The sequence below is a fragment of the Lactuca sativa genome, chromosome 3, assembly GCF_002870075.4.
Source record: "Lactuca sativa cultivar Salinas chromosome 3, Lsat_Salinas_v11, whole genome shotgun sequence".
Lineage (NCBI taxonomy): Eukaryota > Viridiplantae > Streptophyta > Magnoliopsida > Asterales > Asteraceae > Lactuca > Lactuca sativa.
The window spans coordinates 20120197-20145626 of NC_056625.2; the positions used below are offsets into that span (position 1 = coordinate 20120197).

At 35.4% G+C, this 25430-nt stretch overlaps 1 protein-coding gene and 2 long non-coding RNA genes across 5 annotated transcripts; 2 read left to right on the top strand and 1 right to left on the bottom strand.

The window, feature by feature from the left end:
* Positions 1 to 8604: 8604 nt before the first annotated feature.
* Positions 8605 to 9949, top strand: LOC128132990 (uncharacterized). The gene is made up of 3 exons (XR_008231183.1): positions 8605 to 8782; positions 9137 to 9205; positions 9810 to 9949. It is a non-coding gene; the product is annotated as an uncharacterized LOC128132990 (long non-coding RNA).
* Positions 9950 to 16714: 6765 nt separating this feature from the next.
* Positions 16715 to 20021, top strand: LOC128132578 (uncharacterized). Its single transcript, XM_052769186.1, has 4 exons — positions 16715 to 16956; positions 18524 to 18597; positions 18708 to 18780; positions 19310 to 20021. The coding sequence occupies exons 2-4, from the start codon at positions 18535 to 18537 to the stop codon at positions 19786 to 19788; spliced, it is 615 nt and encodes a 204-aa protein (XP_052625146.1). The 5' UTR covers positions 16715 to 16956; positions 18524 to 18534; the 3' UTR covers positions 19789 to 20021.
* Positions 20022 to 20092: 71 nt separating this feature from the next.
* On the bottom strand, positions 20093 to 22462 carry LOC111919152 (uncharacterized). 3 transcript variants are annotated; one of them, XR_006189004.2, is made up of 3 exons: positions 21853 to 22462; positions 21086 to 21780; positions 20093 to 20348 (listed from the first exon to the last, which is right to left on the bottom strand). It is a non-coding gene; the product is annotated as an uncharacterized LOC111919152 (long non-coding RNA). The 3 variants fall into 3 exon arrangements; XR_002859414.3 differs by having other exon boundaries at positions 21086 to 21513; positions 21624 to 22462; XR_006189003.2 differs by having other exon boundaries at positions 21086 to 22462.
* Positions 22463 to 25430: the final 2968 nt, after the last annotated feature.

Consider the following 25430-nt stretch of genomic DNA (forward strand, 5'->3'; position numbering starts at 1 on the left):
TTGTGAGGAAATGCTTTCACTAAGAGAGATTTTAAGAAGATAGTGATTGTAAAATTGCATTCTCGAATTCGATTATGGTTACGGTATCCCTTTCCATAATTTGAATTGTGAGGTTTGGCAATTGTTTACACACACATATGAACTATCTAAGGCAAAGGTGTATAAGTTCAAGAAGCCTTGATAAAAGATTATCAAAGCATTAAGTATTAGAAACATGGACTTAAGAAATTCAATAAGCATTGTTTTTCTGAAAGTTAAGATATTTATGAATACATGTTGAAGCTAGTGGGAGCATAAATGTTATGTTTTATAATAATCATCATGATAGTGGGAGCATAAAAGTTATGATTGTATGATTATTAAGGAAAGTATTGCAAGGTTAGCAATATTAATTATAGAAAACAAGAGTCATACTTTGCAAAGTCGCAATAGTTGGAGAGTTGTTTTGCTATAATTAAGGGAGAGAATATTATGCTTCATTTCAAATCTAAAGGTTTAGGTTGAGAAATGTTAATAAATTTAGTCTAGGGTACATATTGTGTTCTTAAAATTTCGATTATGATTACGACATTCCTCTTCACAATTCGAATTTTGAGAACATAGCAAATAAAATATTATGCGTCGTGTCCCATACGCTTCGGGTAAAGGATCGATTGCAAATGCTTTAATGTTTGACCATTCTAAGATTTTCCAAATGTCTAGCGCATTTAAAGGGAAAAGGGACTAGAATCGGTTTTGACTAAAATAATTAAACAACTATCAAAGGACAATCCAAAGTTCGACGAGGATTAGTTGCTTGTGAGTAGTTGGAAGCATGGTATTGAATGGACCATATCGACATTATTATGAATAGAAAAAATTCTATTAAGAATAAGTGGTCATATGGAAAATATGGAAATGTTTCCATATTGGATGGACCATATCGACATTATCATGAATAGAAAAGATTCTATTAAGAATGAGTTGTCATATGGAAAATATGGAAGCGTGTCCATGTTGGGAATTGAATACTGAAAATCTATGACTAGATTAGGAACTTTTATGCAAAAGGATGTTCAAAGGAATGTACTTTGAGTGAGAGACATCATATCTAAGGAATTGTCTTGTAACAATCTCCGATAGAGGACTTTGTAACATCATTGGCAAAAGTCTTTGTGACTTTGGTGCAGTGACATTACGAAAGGATAGTTGCATAAAATGTTAGAATCTAGCATATTCTATAAGTGGCAAGAATTTGATATTCTTAAACTTATGAAAAAGGATTTGGAGTTGTGAAATGAGAATAATTTGAAATGTGTTCAATGTGATCTATTTCACAAAGTAAGAACCATAGGTAAACATTGTGTGCATGCTAGGAGCGTGGGACAAGTGTAGTAATTCAAGTAAGAAGTTGATTACCCGAAACGACAAATAATGAGTAATCAATATGGTGATAAATAAAAGTCGTTTTATTTATACTCAAAGGTTTGAGGCCATATGGGATTAGTATTATTCTTGTGTTTCACATTTACATGTTTTGACTTCCAGAATAATTGAGTTTATTAAGAATAATCGAATTATTCAAACGGGCCACAGTCATTCATATGTTGGAAGTATATATGAATGAAGACTGTCGTGAATTGGTGTGTGGATTGTCTAAAGAGCATTAGACATAAGCAAATGTTTGCTGCAACGTTCATGAGTGCTTATGAATGTGATTTGAGCATTGGATTAAACCCACGCTCACTTGGATCGCTCCATGAATTGTATCACGAGTGATTGGTGAGACGATAACATCTTATATTCTTGAAACTAAGATGTGTGAGTTGTATCTTGCAAATCGGTTGCACATTGATAATATGTAAACGCACTAGTAACTTGGTGTTATAAAACATATTGTTGTGTGTGATTCGGTGAGTGAGTGCAAGCAAGCATTGTATCAAAGTTTATCCGTTCCTTTTATCCAAGGTAGGATAAAAGCGATATCTTTGGGCCCCTCGATGATTTAGTGATGAAAAACGTAAATGCTCGGCCGGGCTAGGGCTAATTTGGTTTGTTCAATTAGTCAATCGTCATAAATCGGGAATCGAGATATAGTACAAAGAGAATGATTTGAAATCATATCTCATATGATATCTAGAATGGAGGAATATATGATCCCTTATCTAAGGACACGCGTATCTGATAGGATCAGAGTTGACAACGGCTTTGGAAAGCTACGATTGCAGATCAGGATCTGAAGTCATACGTAGAATAGTTATTAGACTTATCCAAGTGGGAGACTGTTGGATTAGTGTCTAAGTCCATAACTATTTTGGTATGTACTTGACCCGATGGTGCATGGTCCTTTTGGGTTGCCTTCACCAAAGCAACTTGATAGGATGAATTATGGAGAGAAAGGATTAAATATGATTTATTAATATATTATGGGAATAATATATTAAAGGAGAAATCATATTGTTTAATTAATATTAGTCAATAATTAATTGGTAATTAGTTTTGTGACTAAAAGAGATTAATTAAACTTAAGGGACTGGAATTGTAATTATAAGATAATTGCAATTTGGGCCATGGATTGTCTTAAATCAAGAGGTGGACGAATTCTTATGGGAAGCCCATAAGGAAATCGTCCAAGGGCTTGATTAAAGGAGTCTATGGGTTGCTTAGGGATTAAGCAACCAAATTAGGGTTTCCTTGTTAGATAACCCTAATAGCCTCACTATATATAGAACCCTTAAGGCTCAAAAACGTGGGAAATTTCTTTTCTAGGGTTAGAACACGTTTTGGGCAGCCTTTAACCTCTCTCCTCTTCATCCTCTTGCTTATGGTGTTTGTGAGCCATTAGAGGAGTGACACTTGTGACTCTAAGCCTTCCAAAGTCAATTCAAGGAGGAATTGAGATTGTTATTGCTACATAACAATCAAGGTACTATCTTAAACCTAATTATATGTTAATATTGATTTCCATATGCTAGAATTAGGGTTTATAGTCTTGGATTCAAATCATGTACAATAGAGAAACCTAGATCCAAGCATTAGGGTTTGTATGAGCACATATGATGTCTTATGACCAAAACCCATCAGGCACAACAGCCCCAATCCTGATGGCCTACCAAACGAGAATCCTGAGTCCTGGGCCTCTTCGCCTGGCCCACTAAAATCTGAGTCTGCTATGGCTTCCTCTTCCCAAGATGCCCCAAATCAATCTCGCACTCTTGCGATCTAGCAATCATATCATTTAGGGTCTTAGACTCTGATAAAATCACAAAATCCTTGATGTCATCTCTCAACATGTCCTGATATCTAACTTTCTTCATCTCCTCGTCAGCAGCATACTGTAGAATCAACAAAGCTCTCTCCTGGAACTTGGAAGTGATCTCTGTTACAGTCTTAGTCGTTTGGAGAAGGTCCTGAAACTCCCTCATTAACTGTTGCACCTCCATAGCTGGTGCACCCGACCTGGAACTGGGTCGTAACTCAACCCAAGTCATCGCCTCCCACAATGAAGTCTACCTCATCCCACAAATCTTGGGCTCTATCCTTCAGAAGACAGAAACTTATCTTGAACGTGTTAGCTATATCTTCTAACCATATACTACTAGCAACGTGGTCCCTCCCCCAAAGAACTCAGGAGCTCCACAATCACAAAACTCACGGAAGGAAAAGAGCGCAAGCTCCAACAATAGCCATAATCTCATTATGGAATGCGCCCAGATGCTCATCCAAAATCTCCAAAATTCCTTCCTTGACCGTACCAAATATCACAGGAGTCTGCTCCAAAATACCACGGGTAATCTCTGACGAGATGAACTCACGCATTCAATCGACTCAATACCTGCACCTGAGCCTGAACCAGAACCTGAACCTCCTCCTAACGTGCTCATCGCCATACCGATACAAAACAATCATACCAATAATCAGAACATACCCAAGAATCCACTTCCCACAGGCTTCCTAGATTCTACAAGACTCTCCCTGATTTGAGTATGGATCATGTGCTTTCAATAGTACGAGCCCAATACTACCTTCCACACCTATCCATACTTTCCTCAAGAATCATCCCAAATCCTGTAAGTGTAACAACCCAATTTTCCATTTTTTTCATTTTAAAATAAACAAAGCATTCCCATAAACCATAAAATCTCAATGACAATTGTTTTCAAATTCATAACATTAACATTTTATTTCAAATATCAGAGTGTCCCCATAAAAATGCGTGGGAGAGTGTGTGCCACGCCATCAAACCTTGCCCTTGCCCTTAGGCTTAGAAGTACCTGAAACAATCAACAAACTATAAGATAATGCATAGTGAGTTCCCCAGAGCATACCCCACACAATCCACATAATCACATAATCCATATTAGCTATAGGAGCTACATATACCACAAGCCATGCATACAAGCATATAAGGATGTCGTGGGCTCCTCCCATGGTCTTGCTCCAGGATGTCATGGGCTCTTCCATGTGGTCTTACACCTAGGTGTCAGGGGCTCCCCCCATGATCTTTAGTTGGAAAGCCATGGGCTCCCCGACATGGTATGACATCCGAGTGCCATGGGCTCCCCTATGGTCTTTACCTGAAAATCCATGGGCTCCCCCATATGGTCTTACATCCAAGCACCATGGGCTCCCCCATGGTCTTTCATGCAAGTATATACCACATATACAACTAGCATACCACCTAGAATATAAACAACTAACATGCCACATATCACTACCTCAACTAGTATACTACATATCATAAATGGGTCGGACTTGGTGCCTTCGACCTATTGGTATGATGAGGAGACTCACCTCTCAAGAATGTTGAACTGATAAGATATGATAGTTCCCAATGCGCAGCTCCAACTCAACTTCCTACAATCATCATGTGACTAGCTAAATTGTCAAAATCTCGAAATACCAACAATACCCTCAAGGTCAAACTTGGTCAAAGTCAAGGTCAACAGTCCATGTTGACCCAACTCGTCGAGTGCATCTACCAACTCGTCGAGTTCCTTCAGTGTTCAGAAAACCATGGAAAACCCAATCCAACTCATCGAGTCATCTCATTAACTCGTCGAGTTTACTTTATAGACCGAAAATGCGAAAAATCCAATCCAACTCGTCGAGTTTACTCTGTAGACCGAAAACAGGAAAACCCGATCCAACTCGTCGATTTATCTCATCAACTCGCCGAGTTGTAACTTGTCTTAACATATTCAGTCCTTTCGGTCGAATCCAAGGCCCCAAACTATAGATCCAGTCCCTTAGGACTAAAATACCACGTAAAGTTGCAAACTTTACGTGCATGTAAGGCCTCAAAAGGCTCAAAACACTAAAACTAAGGTTCATACAAGGTTTAGGGCATGGAAAAGGGCCTAGACTAGATAAAGTGGGCAACTTTATGTCCATGGAGGCCTAGAGGTGTCCAGATCTGAAACCATATCATCATGACAAGTTCAAACCCGAAAATGACACCATTATGCACCAAAAGTGACAATATACTTTCACAAGATGAGATCTAAGCAAATAGTGGTCAAGGTAGCAACTTTATACCTCAAGATGGTTGCCAAAATAGAGTAGATGTCAGATCTACTACCTCTCTATTTACTCCAGCCTCTTCAAGCTCCAAATTCCTTCACAACTACACCAAAATCACTCTCCAAAACTCTCTCACACACTTAAGAAGGTATAAGGCTTAATCTTGGGTTTCTCTGGGCTGTAAGGACGATGATGGAGGCTACAAAGGAGCCATAAGTTCTTTAAATATTGGTACAAATCCCTGAAAATTAGGGTTTTCCTTTACAGTGTCTACTCGTTGAGTAGGGGCCTTCCAACTCGTCGAGTAGAACCTGAGTCCCGCGTCCAAAACGATCTCTACTCAACGAGTTGGAGCTCCCCAACTCATCAAGTTCTAGTCCAAAACCCTAAAATCTTGAAAAAAAATGATACCTGAAATGAGCGTTACACTAAGTCACATTCTCAAACTAATACTCCAATTGCTCGCTAAACAACGCAATTGAACCCACTAAAGCACTTCCTAGGCTTTCCTAGGTTTCCAACCTCACCTTGCCATCAGCGGCTGAAGAACTCCCCATAATGTCAGTTAACTACCTCATGAACGCAATCACATGTAACAAAGCTTAGATAATCCTTCGAGTAAAAGACTCATCCCTACAACGGTTAGACTCAAACGAGAGCTACACAATAGGGTCAAATCCATCACTCTGAGATTATTCGTCACATGTGAGTTAGTATATTCACTTAATAGTTAACTCACATCACTTAAGAGTTCCATAAAGAACAAAGCAAGTAGCATTCTTGCAACAACACTCCAATCCATAGAATAAGCAAGGAACATTCACACTCACATATACTACAACTCATGCTATGAACTTCCACTCTCACTACCGGTTGCCTTATGCATGCAAATTATACACAATACATGATCAAATAGACTGTGGAATAAAAGACTCTACCCTAGGACCACAACCAAACAAGGAACAGGAAATAAGGCCAAATCAATCATTCTAGGGCTATATGATCCTAACCATATACAATTCTTAAAGGATACACTTAGCAATTAGTGATACCAATACATATTTCCAATCTAGCTTAGCAACCAATGCTCCCTAGGCTACAAGGCATCACATATCAGGTCAATCTATCATGCGATTCCTGAAAGTATCCCTAGCCTCATCCTAGCATGCAATTCTCATAACATATAATGTATGGGTATTCTAGGAATCACTTACTTGAGCTCGGCCGATTGCATGCATCACACCCCCTTTGTTTTTACAAAAATCCTTTTAGATATTTCTTTCCATTTACAAAAATCTTTTGTTAAAAACTCGTTTTCTTTTTAAGAAAAATTACCAATTCCTCAGTTTGAGTTCAGTCATACTCGAGAGTGTGCCCAAATCCCTAAAACCAAGGCTATGATACCAACTTGTAACATCCCAAAATTATGAGGTAAGAATTTCATTTTTAATTCAGCCAAAACATTAATTATCTTTAAGTCAACATTCAATATTTGCTTATCCAATATTCAGAACTACTTTTATAAGAAATAATTATCAGAGTACAATCCCAAAATCATCATGATACGAAAACATGGGTGGATGCGTTGCGATCAAACCGAGCCCTTCCTTTTCGAACCGGAAGTACCTGAAACCATAACCATAAAAACCGTAAGCACAAAGCTAAGTGAGTTCCCCAAAATACCACATACTATAAATAAGAAAGTGAATTCTATGGGCCAAATAATAGTCTCACAATCATTTCCTGCCATGGGCCAAATCATGGTCTTCCCTTGCAATGCCGAGGGCCAAATCCCGGTCTTCATACAAGTGTCAGGGCCCAGATCCTGGTCATTCATACAATTATCAAGGGCTATATCCTGTTCTTTCATATAATTGCCAAGGGATAAATCCTGGTCTTTCATGCAAGCATCACAAAGACAATTGGCATACCACATAGCAAATAATGGGCCGACATTGGTGCATTCGTCCCATGGATATGGTGAGAAAACTCACCTCAATCCATTGATAGTCAGATAACTGCTCGAACCACTGAACCAGATAACCTTGTGCCAACTAATCAATAAATACAATCTTAATCAATAATTAACCCGATAACCCAAAATCTGAGGCCCACTCCATAAACCATCTTCCTAAAGGGTAAAAGACCATTTTACTATTTTCTTACTTGTTCCATAACCAAGGTGTAACGCTCGGGTTTCAGGCTAAGCATTTTTGTCAATGTAATAGTCTAGGTCAACTCTTGTAACTCTTTTTGAAGTAATAAAGATGAAATATTTGAGTATTATGTGAATTATATGTGTTTATTAGTTAATTATAAATGTATAATTAATAAAGAATAAAAATGAGCGTCAAAATTAAAGTGTGAGATAATCCCGATATCTCTACATAAAGTTGTAGAATATGTCTCAAGGTTTCCGTGCATATAAGGAACGCCGAAATCCGAGTTATAACGAAGAAGTTATGACCCGTCGAAGTTTCACGACAGAACCGACATGATACCGGGAAGCGTGAATAGTGAATTTACGATAGAGCGTGATTTAGCCTTAGTGATCTAAACGAAAGTCGTAGAATATGTTAAACTAAGAACATCGATAAAAAGAACGCCCAAATCTGACTTCGTATGAAGAAGTTATGAGATTTTAAACAGACCAATCCTGTCCCGGCTTGTTAAAAATATAACTTTAAAAATAAAGTCAAAATTAGCCGACGGAGTCTAAACGAAAGTTGTAGAGTACGTCTTCACCTACGCGTGGATATAAAGAACGTCAAAAACAGAGTTCGTATGAACGAGTTACAAATTATAATAGCATATTTACGTATTAAAATAAAGTATAAATCATGTATACGTACACATATATATACATATGTATATATCATTAGAAAGGTATCGACGATGCGGTCATTATAAGACTAATTTTGAGGTCTTTCGACATTAGTTTAGTACAAATATCATTAAATCCATTTATAATAGTATTATAGAGGGGTGTTTAGTTGTTTATATAACTAAAAGGTCATTAAGTAATTATGGAGGGTAGTTTTTGAAAATTCAATTAGTATAAATAAGAGCCTTGGGCTCTCATATTTCTTGCACCATTCTCTTGATTCAAGAGTCTTTCTCTCCTTATCCCCCGAGCATTTCGGTCCCTCGTGATTCGACTTCTCTTTCTGTAGCTTAGTATAGTAAGGTGAGCGCTGAAGCGCTGCACGAATCTTTCTTAGAAAGATTCAGCGACGAAGTTCTGCCCCTGCAGAGCCCGACTCCTAGCTAAAACCCCCTTGTAAGTAAGTTATGCTTACCTTATTTTAATATAGCTTATATTTAAAATTAGTATTGTTATTATGAACTTATAATAAATATTTAAGCTATTATTATAACTTATATAAGTGTCGTTATAATATTTTTTTTAACTACTCGCGGTACGGGGAATCTGGTTTAAAGGGCCGCATAGGGTTGTTGGATTTCAGAAGTGCTATATGCCAAAATGGTCCTGCCCTCCGGTGTTTTATGTCTGGCCCTGTCTGTACATAGTGGTTGGAAAATATTGTTTAACGCTTATATAATAATAATAATACTAAGACTAATAGTTGGTCACGATAAATATTAGACTAAAATTTAGCGATAATAATGCTAGGTTTCGTCGAAGGAAAATAGAATCGTTAGAAGCAAGCGCTGCCCGATTTTGGAATCATCACCTTAACAAGTAAGTGCATAGTTACTTTCAACTTACACATAGATATGAAGTATTTTATATAAATTACATGCTATGTGTGCATATTATCTGAATACTTGCTATCTATGCTAGATGAACGTTGTTATACATGTTTTCAATGATTTAAACTGTATATGTATTTTATATCTACGAAAATGTTGGGGGTAAAACATGGGTAGATGCAATAGGTGATGTGTGATAAAATGATGAGAGGCCTCGATGTTGATGTTGTTGATTCTGTCATCTAGCGGAGTATGGATGACGACCACGGACTCTTCTAGACAGTCCAGTGGAACACTAGCAGGCTCGCAACCTATAGGTGTTTGTGAACGATATGTTCACCGGTGTACTCCATCCCCCACATGGTTGCCTTTAGGGCATTTATTGCTGAGGAATCCCCTTAGCAGTAGTGTCTGTGCCGATGATGATCCTTAGGCTAGGTCCCTTATGATAGGTGTTTAGGGACGTAAAGTGAGGATAACGGGAACGGGTAATCGGGTTATTGTTGATCGATGAAACTTATTTATTGTGGGTTGAAAACCCTATGTGCTCACCAGGCTCCCAAGCCTGACCCACTCAGTTTCTTGTATTACAGGTAGTGGCGCATGAGCATAGGTGTGATGTTTTGGACGAGGGATTACGGATATAGGCCTGTAGATATGAAATAATGTAGTAAGGCTTATATTGTACTGTTTATGCTTTTGATCTGTACGAAGATGACATCCCAAGTCTTTTAATGAAATACATTTCTATGGAAATGCTTTTGATAAATCTTTATCATATTTTTGTTTTGGGACAAATTCCGTAACACTTTAATTTAAAATGTAACTCTGATTTTTAAACAAAGCACAAACAAACCGGTCTTTTCTGGCCGTGATTTTGGGGATGTCACACAAGGCCAAGCCCAAAATGCATAAAAATCCCAAAACCCAAAATGGCAATCCAAAGCCCAAATCAAAAGCAACAAAAGGCCATTAAGGCCCAATAACCCGATTGGACCCCAACACCATCATGGACCTACTTCCAAGAAAACACTAAGTCCATCCATGGCCCAAAGTCCAAATTCCAATGGCCCAACAAGGCCTAAGTCTTAAAAAGCTGAAAATGGAAAACTGGGATGTACCCCCCCGCGTACCAGAATGGTACGCCTAGTGTACTTACCCTCGAAGCATAGAGTACAAGTCCTTGATGTACAAAATCAGCATTACTTTGAGCGTACACTTACGTACGCCCAACGTACTCATCTAGGGTCCAAAAATCAAAAATAAGCTCTTAATGGTTAAGACAATGAATTTCACACTTGGATGTGACCCTAGTGAGACGTCTTAACACATAAAGTTGGCAACTTCAATCCTTTGCAAGGCTTAATATGACCAAAGCCTTAATACAATCCATAATAATCACCCAAACTCATGCATGCACCACAATAACTCATCAAGATGACATTTTTATGAAGAAGGGACCTCCCAAAGGCCAAGATCCAACATTATAAGCTCTTGGAGTAGCTCATACTCACAAGGATGACTCTAAGGACCAAAACGAACCCAAATTACTCCTTAAACTAGATCAAATACCTAGAGTATCAAGATAGAAAGTTTATACATCCAAAATGTAGATCAAGATGCAACAACCCTGGATCCAAAAGCTTCAAGTAATCCCAAATTTCTCCAAGAAGTTCCTTCCTCCTCTATGAACACCAAAAAGCATGAAATATCACAAAAAGCTCAAAAATCACAAAATGGGGGCTAGGGTTACGATTCTAGGGTTTAGAGGGATGGAGGTTGAAGACCCTAAATTAGGGTTTGGGTATAACTGGAGTACGCCCTTCATGCTTATGGAACACCCAACGTACTCCATAAGGCATGCACAATCATATAGATTAGTACCCCTAACATACACCATAGTACGCCCCACCTATTAGCCTTAACCCTAAAACCATGAATCTTCCGAAGGTCATAACTTCTTCGTTATAATTCGTTTTTGACAATCCTTATATCCAAAAGGAGGTAACGAGAAGCTCTACACTTCTATCATCTCATACTTTCCTTAAAACTTCTCGAACAAAAATTCAAATTCCATAAAAGCCCGAATTGACACTTTATTGAAATACCTATTGACTCCATAACATAAACTGAACTTCCCGGATCATGCAAATTACCTTACCTACACCCAAATGGGTCTAAATGTTTTACTCAAAGGCCCTAAGCCTGATGATACTCGGTATTCGGGTCACCATCCTGCATTAAGAAACGATTTGGAACAGGGCGTTACACTAGATGACTGCATGACTCTTGCATATGTTATGTGCTTGTATGCTTACCGGGAGGGGAACGACGACCTTCTGTTTGCTATTTATCTTTGTGATTATTTCATGTGTTATGTGTTTACATGTTTATATGTTTATATGTATACTGGGCAAGGCCCGATGTCGGGCGGGCCCAATAATGTTTATTATATATGGTATGTGGTATTTTGGGGAACTCACTAAGATTTGTGCTTACGATTTTTAGTTTATGTTTTCAGGTACATCTGGTTCGAAGGGGAAGAGCCCGAGATTATTGTAGTGCACACACCACTTTGTTCCGCATTTTTATGTTACTCTGATGTTAAGTGATGTAGTTGATACACTCTGTTTCACCATGATTTTTATGATGATGTTTAGGATAATAATTTTATTAATTTAAAAACGAAATTTTTTTGTCTTAATTTTTTGGGACGTTTCACATTTAATGTTGATTGATAATTATCTTGGTAATCAAAAGAATTTGAATCCTATATAAACCCTAATTCTTGAACTCATAATAATGCTTTGATTTTATATTGTTCCTTGAAAGATTATCCCCAAAATCTGGATTTCGTGTAACCTAGACTAGCGTCAAAATATAAGATTCAAAAAGTGTTTACACGATCCTTCAAGAAGATCCAAGTTCTCATTGAGTTCATAAACCCTATTCTCCTCCCAACCCAACACCCCTACCACTAGCGACAATATTAATAGCTTTAATATGCGTATTAGCAAGGAAGAATCAGTATGGAAATATTAGTGACGACATGTCGCCACTAAAGACAATAACATTGATTTCTAATAGTATTAGCAACGACATATATCGCCTTTGTTTCCTTTAAATCTTGTAGTATCTACTAATGACATATTTCTTGTAAAGAAACAATAAAAAAAATTTATTTGATTCAACGTCATAACATATAAAAAATCAAATAAAGAATAATATGAAGTATTTTAACATCGCTCGTTAAAGTGGAATTTGTCGATCTTTTACGTCTTTAAAGTCCTATACAATCGTCTTTAAAGTAATATTTTCTGCAAGCTCCCTTTCGAAGTACAAAACCAACAAGTCGTTTAAAAATTCATCTTCCATTTTATTTCGTAGCCTTGTTTTAACAAGACTCATTGCTGAAAATGATATCTTTGTTGTAGCAGTGGAAACTGGAAGAGTCAGTATACGACTAACTACTCGATAAATCAAGTAAAAATTAGTTGCTCTTCTAGTCTTTATCAACCATGGACATAATTCTGAAATAGATGTCAATTGTTTATAATTAATCTTCACGTTGAATGACATCCGCCTCGTAATGTTGGAGTTGCATCTTCAAAAGATTTTTCTCAGTTTCATTGAAACATTTAGGATAAAACTTTTCTACTAATTGACATACATCACCACTTAGAAAAGGCTCATTAGAATTTTTAGGATCTAACATTGATGAAAGAGGAGCAATTCCATCGAGCTATCATTGAACCGGTGATCTACTTCCATTAACTGACAGTTAATTGCTTCGATGAAAATATCCACTCGATAATGATGTTCAAGTGTATGATTGCTACACTCATTACGAGCTCGAGCCCCTCTACTAAAGTAAGAAAAAGACAAATCAGGGATATCTATGTTGCGTTCCAAACAAAATGACTTAACATGAGAGAGAAAACTATCCCATCTTTCATTTTTCATTTTTTGCAATAACAATTTAGTGGATGCAACTAGCCTTAATGCATTCAATATATCTTGATATTGTTTCTGTAAAGCTTGGCAAAGTAAATTTGTGATCTCTATTATTTCTTTCTCGAGATGTAGAACAAAAATGAATTCAAATGTTTCATAGTCTCATATGCTGAATCTACATCTCCTCTGATCGAACCGGTGCTATCCTCAATAATTTTAAGTAAAACCTCACAAATTGGACTAAACATTTTGATTAAGCTTGAAACTGATTTCAAGTGAGAACCCCATCTGGTATCTCCATCCCGTTGTAATGTACCAATCTGATTGAGGCCTCTACCAATCTCCAACTCACCAATAGATTTAAAATATGCCATTGCTCTGCTTGTGCATCTCTTAGTTGGTCGAAATGCTTGGAAGAAGCTCCAACGACATTGATAACAAAAGATAATCGAGTAAAAAACTTTTGCAATGCAATAACTCCTTGAGAAGAGGTCATTAATGCTAATTGCAGTCGATGAGCAAAGCAATGAACATAATATGCAAGCGGATAATCCTTTGAAATCAATGCTTGCAACCCTTTGAGATGACCTCGCATATTGCTTGCACCATCATACCCTTGGCCACAAATCAACTTAAAATCAATATTGTTATTTGTCAATAGGAAATATATTCTATTCTTCAAAGTTTGTGATGTAGTGTTAGGAACATGAACAAAGTCCAAAGAAACACTCCATAATAACGCCATCTTTATTTATGAATCTCAAAACAATAGACATTTGTTCTATGTTGGACTCGTCACGTGCTTCATAAACAAGTAAACAAAATTTTCCACCATCATTCTCATCATAAATCATCCGTCTCACCCTAGTAGAGATAATGTTTAAAATCTCTTTTTGAATTATTGGTGATGTGTATGATGCATGTTTAGGCGCAATGTGAAACAATTCTTTCACATCATTGTTAAAAGAACATATTGCCTCCAACATTTCAAGGAAATTTCCTTTGTTAATGGAATCTGGTCTTTCATTATAACCTCTGAATGCTATTGCTTGAAAGGCACACCAACGGACTGCGTAAATTGATGTCTTCAATCTCAATCAATTCTTCTTACGATCTTCATCTGTAAATTTCTCAATCGTATTTCGTATATCTTGAGTCTCATTTAATAAATCATCAAATGATTTTTGTGCAACATTGTGAAAAGATATACACTAAGTTCCAATATGTTGCAAAAAAGCACATTTTTCCCATCTATTTCTTCCAATTTTGAAATCCACCTATAGTAAATGTCCGTTGGCCATAGTATCCCATTCCAGAAGGTTTGTTAAAAGGGAAACATGGAAAACAAAATACAACATCTGAACTCTGTGAATATTCAAGCCATGTGAATTGCTTGAACCAAGAACATTGAAAGCTACGTTTATGATCTTCCGGTCCAGATTTTGGATATGCAGAAAGTGTTGGTTGAAAGGGACCATGATTCATATAAGCTCGTCGAGTTGTGTCTCGTTGATTGATTCGATAATCGTAAATTTGAATATGCAAACTAGGATCTCGTTCTAGTGTATTAAGATCAACATCATTCATTTCAATACAAGGTTTTTTGGATGGATTCTCGACCAGAGGAACACTATCATTAAGATAATTTGCATCTATAACAATTGGGGGTGGCTCTATCGATACTTGAGAAGATCTTTCATGTTTTATTTTTTAAAAATCTGTCAAAGGTGGCTTGTTTTTTCATTTTGGTTTACACTACATGACATAATTAATAAATAGTTAACAAATAACTAAAAAATTAATACTATAAAAAATAACATTTAACAACTTAACATATGATTATGTATAATTAATAAATAGTTAACAAATAACAATAATTTTCTAAAACCGTTTATATAATTGATTAATAAATATTCTTAAAACTTTTATGGGAAACAATTATTGGATTAATCATCTATATCTTGGGTTGTATCTTTTAGTTACAAGATGGGTGAAGGTGGTACCTATTAAAGTCAATATTTTTTTGTTGGAAAATGTTCATTGATAGATTACCTTTAAGACTTAATTTGTCCAAGGAAGGAATGAATATTCCCTCCATCTTGAGCCCTATTTGTAATACTGTTACAGAAGATGTTAATCACTTGTTCTTCTCGTTGGTTGCCCAGGCAGTGATTAATAAAACTCTAGCGTGGTGGGATTTGGATTATCATCTTTTCTATTTGATTCAAGATTTGGAGGATTGGTTCGCTAATGTGCGGATGTGTAAGAAAGCTAAAGATATCCTTGAAGGTGTTTTTTTTCGTGGTGGTATATTTGGTCTTTTAGAAATAAGATCATTTTAATTTGGTAAAGATGAGCCTAAAAAGAGTCTTATTTTTGATGATATTGTCTCTCAGTCTTATTTTTGGTGTTCTAATAGGTCTAAGTTACATGTTGATTGGATGGTGTGGCTCAAAAGCCTTGTTTGTGCCTTCTTGTAATGTTTTTGTGCTTTCTTGTAATGTTTATAGACTCGTTGTGTTTCTAACTTCTTGCCAATTTTTAGTTAATATATTTCTGTGGTTCAAAAAAAATTGTATCTTATTAAGTCTTTGACAACTCATTATATCTCTCTTATTAACTTTAAAACAATAAATATTCTAATTCCTATAACTATTTGTTGTAACTTTAAACATTATCATATATTATAGAGAGAGAAACACAAAGAAGGAGAGAGAAGTTGAGAACCAAGGAGCTTACAGATCTGGACTGACTGATAGAAGAAATTGGAGAGGCGCTCATGTTCGCTGTTGGTCGGAGATCGATCTGTCTCGATGACTGGAGACACAAGTCGGAAAGGGCGGACAAATATATAGAGTGGTAAGCTTTCCGACAGCAGCGGCTGCTGCTATTGCAGTGATTTGTGGTTGGAAAACACAGAAGATAGAAAAGTAGTTATTGGTTTTTTTATTAGAATTATTATTGTTTTTTTTTTCTAGCAAAATTTGGGTTCTGTTAGAAGTGTTTTACATGCATCATAACTGATTTCTTGATTATGCAAAGTTAATTGTTTTTTAAAATAATATATATATATATATATATATATATATATATATATATATATATATATATTAATTAGTATAACAAAATGTAGTGCCCAAGAAGTTCACTACACAAATAAATGTATTATTATATATGTAATATAGGTATTAGATTGCAAAAAATAGGGGGTGGGGGGCCATGGCCCGTGGCCCTTTCATAGCTTCGCCGTTGCATGTGTAAAAAAAAGAAGATATCCAAACGTAAACATTTCCAATAAGTTAATTAATCGTAACAAGTTAATTTCTGTACTTTATGTCAACATAATATAAAAATTATTATAGTTAATAACAATAAAAACATTATATATATGCAACGCGTGTAAGTTCGCCTAGTAAGGAGCTAAAAGGAGTAGTGTAAAACTTGGGATGCAAAGAGTTTTATTTCTGGGACCAAAACGGTCGTTATGGAAAACTATATGAGCTAAACTGTAAAATCGGAAAACAACCCATATTCATTGTCGGGAGCATGTAATGGGGTTTTTTTCTTGCTGCCTACTCGTCCTAATTAATACCTATATAAGCCTTTATTTAACCCTAATCCTCCCCTATTGTGATACTTGCGAAGTAATTGAACCACCGTTCGAGAGAGATAGAAAGAGAGCGACGGGAAGAAAGGGAGACGAGGAGAACCATTGCCGAATTTTACTGCCGGAGTTATAAGAAGAGGAGGAAGACGGTGGAGACTATTTTATACGATTCTTCTGTTGTAAGTATTCATCTCCCTCTTCATCTTCTTTTCCTTCTCTTTCTACCACAGAACACCATCTTGCACCATTACCACCGGTGTGTGCCACTCCTACCACCACAGACCACCGTGCAAGGATGGATGTGTGTTGTGATTTATTCAGCCCCTTTGATCATCGATGTTGTTGTATTGTGCGTACGTGTTGTATTAAAAATGATCACCACCTCATCCCCGCCGGTGTTCCTCCCAGGCTTACCACAGGCCACCGTGCAAGGGTGGCTGTAGGGTGTGTTGTTGCAACCTGTTAAGGGTAAGGGTTAAGGTTGTCAAGAGATATTTCTTTTTAAAAGCCTTTTTATAGCATTAAACTTTTCTTGGTGGTTTAACCACCATGTCACCACCGTGGACCACCAAAACATCACCACCGAACCACCATGAGGTGGATGGTTCTGATTATTCCTTATTCCAGCCTTAATGATTAGATTTAGGGCTTAATGGGTTAAGTTGCACACTTAACCCTACGTGATAGTTATGATTTTATGTAAGAAAAGTCCTTAATTTTAAGCCCTCATTTAGCCAAGCTCTTAATCCATTAAGCTACTCTGGTTAGGCTATAAAAGTACCCACTTAGGAGAAAAGGCTACAATGATTATTATGCAACATGAAACGTTCGGTGAATGAACTCAAACAATAACTACTAATGTATCAAACACTTCTTTGGTTCTGGAATTTTTTGGAGCATAAGGGTATTTTGGAATATGCTTTGGGAAACTTTCTTACTGATAAATATATATAATATTGGAATATGCTTATATAAAAGTATCAACTTCGTGAGAAAATATATCTAGCTTATTCCAACTCATAAATCTAATATAACATTGGAATGTTTTGTGAAACTTATTTTTTTAAAAGTAGGTTTGTATTATAATTTAATGCTTTGAGATTTTTAAATTTTTTTTTTTTTTTTTAAATTCGAATATGGTTGAAGTGATTTTAGGAGGTTTTGGAGCATTAGGGTATTTTGGTCCAAAATAAAAAGGAAAGTATTTTTGAGAAATTTTTTTATTTCAATAAATGAGTATCATGGAAGATTTTTTTTTTTTTTTTTTGAAATTTGAACTCTTACATTGCTGGTGTGCATGTTGTGTTCATGTATGTTTGGTCCTTTATAAAAATTTGATAGTTTTTGGAATTTTTTTTTAAATAAAAGAGTGTAACAAAGATGATTCCTTTTATTTTTTTTCCTAACTATACTTTTTAAAACTTTTTTTTTCATTAAAAGAGTAACAGTACCGATTTCTTTTTTCGAAAAGTTTTTTTTTTAAAATTTTTAATTTGATCTCTTAGGTTGCTGATGTACATGTGTTGTGCGTGTAATATATGCATGTAATGTTTTGTATTTTTGGTCTTATTTTAGCTTTATACTTTGATAATCTTCATATTTCACCAATGTATTTCGATTTGCTAAGTTGCCTACCCGTATAATACATGAATTTCTAACCTAGTAAATAAATAAAAAAGATAGGGTGTTATCATCCAAAATATATTAATACACACATATCATCTTTCCCATCTTTTGCTTCCACAGTTCTAAAAGGTATGGTGTTCCTATCGTCCATGGCATCCAAGAAGTCCAAAAGTGAAGAATATCCTGCATTTACGGTTGGTTCCTTCTAAAATATATATCGAAAGTGCCTCTGTGTGTGTAAAGCCACCCATATATTATATATATGATCATGAAATCTGTTTTGTTCCTATTATTGCATATGCAGAACTTCACCATTAAAGTGGACGTTGAAGGTTCCTGGGCCAAGACAGTCAAAAAGGTATTGAACAGTGTTCAAGGTATGTACGATGTAAAGCCACCCATATATTCCAAACCATTCAAAAAACTCCAATCATGTTTTGTCTGTTCAAAAAAACCCAACGAACTTAACCTTTTGTCTAAAAAGTCCAACAAAGTTCTAAACCGTTCAGAAAATTCCAATTTTGTTTTGTTTAAGTTCGTTGGGTTTTTTTTTTAACAGTCAAAACATGATTGGAGTTTTTTTAAACGTTTTGGAAACTTTGTTGGCCTAACAAGTCATTTTATCGATACAGTAATAAGCCACGTCATCTGTTTCTCTTATTTGACTTTCAGGAAAGTGTAACTTAGTTGGGCTTTTTAGACAAAATGTTAAGTTTGTTGGGTTTTTTTGAACAGACAAAACATGATTGAGGTTTTTTGAACGGTTTGGAAACGTCGTTGGGCTTTCAAGTCATTTTCCCTTTTCTACTCATTCATTCTAGAACACAATTAGTTATTAATTAATTAATCATGTTTTTCTCCTTAAAGATTGTCGATTGATAGTTTGTTGTTGTTGGTGAAATTAAGGTGTAACTAATTTCAGAATGGAGAACAACGGGAACGTTAACATTTCAGGATACATCGATCCAATCTTACTTCTGAAATGTCTGGAGAAAGCAGGAAAAACAGCAGAGATAGTACATTGGCAATATGGAGAATGCTCAAGGAACCTGTTTGAGAAGCCAAAATTGCCTTCGCCCTCGGTTAATAACAACAACTTATATCTACCAGGTTACGAAGGCTATAATAACAATGGTTATTATGGTTATAATTATAATAACGGGTATGGGTATGGGTATGGGTATCCCCCTAATTACAGGAGGAGCAACTATGTCTTCAACCATCTAGAATGTTCAGGGAATGCTTCTGACTGTTCTGGACATCATATGCGAAACCCAAACACTCCCAATAAATCGTCATCATCTTCTTCTTCGTCTAAAACTCAGTTCCAAAAGCCTGCGTCTGGTCACATTGGCAACCATCCTACATGCTGCAGTTTGATGTGAAGAATTTCTTGAAAATATGTTTTTGTGTACTTAATGTTTGAATGTGACTATGGTTTGGTGTGGTGTAGCGGGGTTATATTTTTTTACCCAAATTTTCATTTTCAACTTTTGACAACAGGAGGAAATATTTTAAGGTGGATGTTTGCAAATTGGTTTTTAAGGTAAACGACCAGTGAGTATTTGTTGTCTTGGAATATATTTTGGGGATGTTGCCAAGCTTTGTGAGGTGAATGCTTCTTTTTGTCCGGATTCTTTAGAAGGAATAATGTGATCAAGAACTTCATATGTATATGATAACCAAAAATGAGAGATTAATCCATTTTCTTTATTTCTTCACTTTAAAACATAAAAATATTTAACAGCCTTCATGATAATATACAATAAAATAAGAAGAAACACCCACCAAAAAGCATGTCAATTACTTTGTCCACCTGTGTTTTGCCTTCAACACCCGCCTAAAAGCTCCTCTCTATGAAGAACCTCTTTTGTGTTTAACATGTTATCAATAGCATTCGAGCCACAGATAGAATTGATTCCAATTTAATTTGTTGCTGGGATACCTAATAATCAGATATTATAACAGAATGCAATGATAAAATAAACTTGACAGAACATATATAAATATATCAAAATACTTAAAAAAAATAGTTAATAAAGATATAATGGTAATATAAGAAATTATAAAAATATGAAATACTTTAATAAAAAATATTTGATACAGAAAATGATGAGAGATTCGTTAAGATTTGGTAAAATAAATAAATGTGACTTGGCAAACTCTAAGTTTTAGAAAATACAATGATATAGTAATACGCAGGCAAGGCAAGTTATTAATAGGGATATTTGAGTATTATAAGACACTTAAAACAATTTAGCAAATTCTGCATTAAGTCCAAATAATAAACACATATATAATTTACCAAATCAACTCAAATATTTATTTGTCGGTTCCAAAAAAATAAATAAATAAATAAATGAAGTATTTTCCCATTAAGTTCATTAAGTCGGAAATAAATACCTTTTATTGGATCCATTTATTCCACAATCACAGAGCCTAATGTCTTAACATGTTCAAATTCTACTCACTTTTTAGAGGGACAACAATGAAAGCGCATCAGTATGCTAGCGTTCCTAATTCCAAGTCTACTCAATCAAGTTTACCTTTTCAAATCTTAAAGTTCCCACTGTTTCCTACAAGATTTGTCACCTACCTTTTAAATCATGAGAGTCATTATCACAGTTTATGTATATACTAAATGGCATTAAAAAAAACAAATCTTGAATTGTTGATACTAACCTTAAAAGCTTTTAGGACACCATTATGACATAAGAATCTTGGTTTCCTATCAGCCGGCTTCAAGATTTGAAAAGGATACATCGCAAGTCATCACCAGCCTAGCTGGTTGTGATGCATCTTGGGTTATAGGCCTCAGTGGGTGAGGTCAAGAGTTCGATTCTTGGCTGAACACATTTGGGGGAATTTCTCTGGATTGGCGTGGGTTCGATTCTTCGTTCCCTTTGGTGGTGAGTGGTGCCCCTCTTGGCCCGCCAGGCATTTCTGATCCATCAGATCGGGTTACCCTCTATCTATTTGCCGGTTAAAAAAAAGGACCCATCAAACTTTCATCAATACTCATCATCAGACCCACATTATCAAATTCACCACAATAATTTGCGGCAGAAAAAATAGTCACAAGCTCCCTATCTGCAAAAACTCATACCCATCTTCCATAACGTACCCAAAAACCAACATAACGTTAGAATCAATAATTACAAATCAATTAGAACTCTAAAAAAACGAATTAAGAAACATGAGAAAACATTGAAATCGTCACCTGATGTGCAGTGTTGATGATACCTGAAAAGAAAAACATGAAATCGCCCAAACCCCCCAAAAGGATTTTGTTCCAGAAAGCCGTTCAGACAAAGATTAATATCACGAAGAAAGAGAGGAAAAGGATGGCCCAGGAAAGGGAATCCGGGAGTAGATTACTGAAGAGGAAAGACGGGTTAAAATGTATACCAATGGGGCGTGATAGAATGAAAGAGTACAAAGCTGCAAACCTAAAGGAATTGAATCCAGTCGTGTTGGATAATCCTCAAGTTTTGGTGGAAAAAAACGAAGGTGATGGCAGCGAAGATGAAATTGATGAAGGTGAATAAGTTAATTTTTTCTGACTTATTTTTCAAGTCAAGTCGTTGGAAAATAAGTCAGAAAAAAATAAGCTTATAAAAATAAGCTCGAAAAATAAGCCAATAATAAGCTTTACCAAACACCCTCTGAATAGAAACGTAAGTAACATAAAATTACAAAACACAAAACAAAGAAGAAAGATACAGAAGAAGCTACCTGAAGAATACACTCGGCGAAGGGAAATTAGAGGCGAGAACGGGTACCATGAGAAGTGGTGAAGGGACTGATGGTGGCGATGGTCATGGTAGTGGTCGGTGATGACGATTGTGATGAAGGTGAAACAGTGGCGTATGTGGGTGGATAAAGGGGGGGAGAATGTGAGTGCTAGTTTTGAATCGATTTAGGAGGAGCTATAAGAGGAAGCGGTGGAAAAGAAAGGTTCGAGAAGTAGCATCTGAGAGGGTAAGGTAGAATCAGAAGAATCGAGAGATGAGACGGTGGAAACCCGACGTAAAAACATGATCGGAAGAGGTGACTCAGCGTGAAATAAATGGGCTAAGGGCTTAATCAGGGACAACAGTGTCATTTTTATTCGAAAAAACATCATAAATGGTCCCTGTGGTTTCCCTAAATCAAAAGTTTAGTCCCCGTCGTTTAGAAACGTCATAGCTAGTCCATATGCTTTCAAAACTTTTGACGATTGGTCCTTATTGCTAACTCCGTTAAGTTTTGTCTGTTAACTGAATGACATTCCCGTCATTTCACTACCACGGGGACTATTTATGATGTTTTCTCTTATTTTTTTATAAAAAATTAAATATAATTATTTAATTTAATATATAAAAGGTCTCTCTCTCATACTCATTTTGAATGAACCACTGTAAACTAGAACCATCTTTATGCTAATCTAACACATATAAACACCATATAAATTAGAACTCGAGCATAATTTAAAGCTTGCATTCCATCTCGTCTTGTTTCTGCTAGAGCTGATGACGATTTTGAAGCTTACATTCAAAATTGAAGCTTACATCATAATATCAGTTCAATGGCTTACACCCAAAATCCATTGTTGTTCACGACTTTTTTACACAAATCAACACACGTGGTCGATTCAGAGTGAAAAAAATGAGAAATTTGCCCAAATCCTTTAGCATAAAGATCTTCACGCCCACCTGGATGATTGATCGAGTGAGTAACAATTTTACTGTAACTGGGTATCGTAGTCGTTTTTATGGGGATTTTCAATGGGTTCAAGAACCCTATTTCTTCTTCTTCCTCTATATGTTATATCAAAGATCATAGATTTGCAGAGGGTTTAATTTTGAGAGAGTGAGTATGTTCATATGTTTGATTTTCTACAGGAAGAAGGAAGAAGATGGGTATGTTCGTATGTTCGTATGGGATGAGAGAGAGAGAGAGAGAGGGGTAGGTGGGTGGTGAGGATGGATTTCATATTCAGTGAGAAGTGATGGATTTCAAGGTCCGATGATGATGATCCTTGCGGAGGTTTAACAACCATTGGAAAAAATAAATGTGGTTGGGGATGAGATGGAGAATACGAGAGAGGCTAAATAGGGAGGAAATAGACGAGAGGTGATAATCGGTGGTGGTTATGGTGTTGCCGGAAAAAAAATGGAGGTGTAGGGGTTCATTTCCACAAATCTGATTTAGGCTTGCTGATAGGAAGGGATGTCGGTGGATCTGTGAGTTTTGATCAGGGTAAGGGCATGAAATCATGTACCTTGGTCGATGGCATCCGAAGATGGTGGTGGCGAAAGGTGGTGATGGCGGCTTCTGGTTGTAATAGAGATGGGGTTCAAAGTTTTTGGAGGTGAGGGAGGAAGACAAAGGTGTGTCTTTACTGTTTACGAGAGAGAGAGAGAGAGGGGGAAGAGAGAGAGAGAGAGAGAGAGAGAGAGACCTTTTATATATTAAATTCAAGGTTGTAAAAAACGTTCGACGTTAGCTAGTCGGTGGACTGGGGTTAAGCGATTAATCAGCTAGGCGGAGATTAATCGGGGACCATTAATTGCTCATTTGCTGAATTTTAAAAAATTAAATATGACTAATATCATATCAAAGTTCATAAATACCACTAATATCATAACAAAATAGATTAATATGATTGATACAATACTAATCATGCGTCAAATAGTTTCCATTGAGATAAAAATTCTTCAAAATGTTAAATTTTCATCGTTTTATACTGTTTCACTCATTATGTATGTAGGGATTAATCGCTAGGCGCCCTCTAATCGGTCGAGTAGCGCCTAGGGATTAATCGGAGATTAATCGGTACCTAGTCGGGATTTTTACAACAGTGATTAAATTAAATAATTATATTTAATTTTAAAAAAATAATAAGAGAAAACATCATAAATGGTCCCTGTGGTAGTGAAATGACGAAAATGCTATTAGTTAACGGATAAAACATAACGAAGTTAACAATAATGATCAATCTTCAAAAGTTTTCAAAGCACAGGGACAGCTATGACGTTTCTAAACCACGTGGACTAAACTTCATATTTGGGGAAACCATAGGGACCATTTATGATGTTTTTTCTTTTTATTTGCGTGGAATAGACATGGAACAAATAGGAAAACAAATTAAAGGAAATTAAGTTTTCAAAGAACAGTAAAATTAAGAGACCTAAACTGCTACATTTTAAAAGTTCTATAGTCAATCCGTATCATTCAAAGAATATTGTTCTCAACATATATATATATATATATATATATATATATATATATATATATATATATATATATATATATATATATATATATATAGACACACACACATACACACACACTAGGTGAATGTTCGCACGTTGCGCAGAAAGACCTATATAATTGAAATCTTTATAAATATATGTTTTTTAAATATAAAAATAACTTGTTAAATTTATATAATAATTTGTATATTAAATTGATATAATATATTGAGTATTTTGAATTATATGATAATATATACATCTATTATAACTGCATAATGTCAATCGTTTGAATGACTTCTACATGTGAGTTACTCATGAATAAAATAAAATATAATATATGGTTTAATGTTATTAAAAGTTTTTGTTATTGTTAATTAATTTTTTAAAATTTATTTGTTTTATGTTTTAATTTCTATCATTATAAATATTTAAAACATCAAACATTGTTTTTTGATTTTAAAGGTAACAATATAATCATTTATATAGAGTTATGTTTAACTATTGTTATTATAAGTTATTTTAAGCTATTTATTTGAAAACTTTTAACGATTATAAAAATATTTTTAAGAAATATTTTAGTTAAATTGAGATTACAATTTAGTTTTTGCATTTAGCACTACAATTTATCACTTTAAACTATTTACAAAATATTCATTTGATTTTTTAAATGGAACTGAAATTTATATTTAAGTTGACACTGTAGTGTTATATTTAAATTAACAATTTAAGTATTTTGTCCAAACCGTTCAAAAGTTATAGTTTTAAACTGATAATGGTTTACATACAAT

Coding starts and splice junctions, on each gene's coding strand:
- LOC128132578 (XM_052769186.1), top strand. CDS start 18,535: ATGGTGTTCCTATCGTCCATGGCATCCAAGAAGTCCAAAAGTGAAGAA. Junction 18,598..18,707: donor AAGAATATCCTGCATTTACG/GTTGGTTCCTTC, acceptor TTGCATATGCAG/AACTTCACCATTAAAGTGGA. Junction 18,781..19,309: donor GGTATTGAACAGTGTTCAAG/GTATGTACGATG, acceptor GGTGAAATTAAG/GTGTAACTAATTTCAGAATG.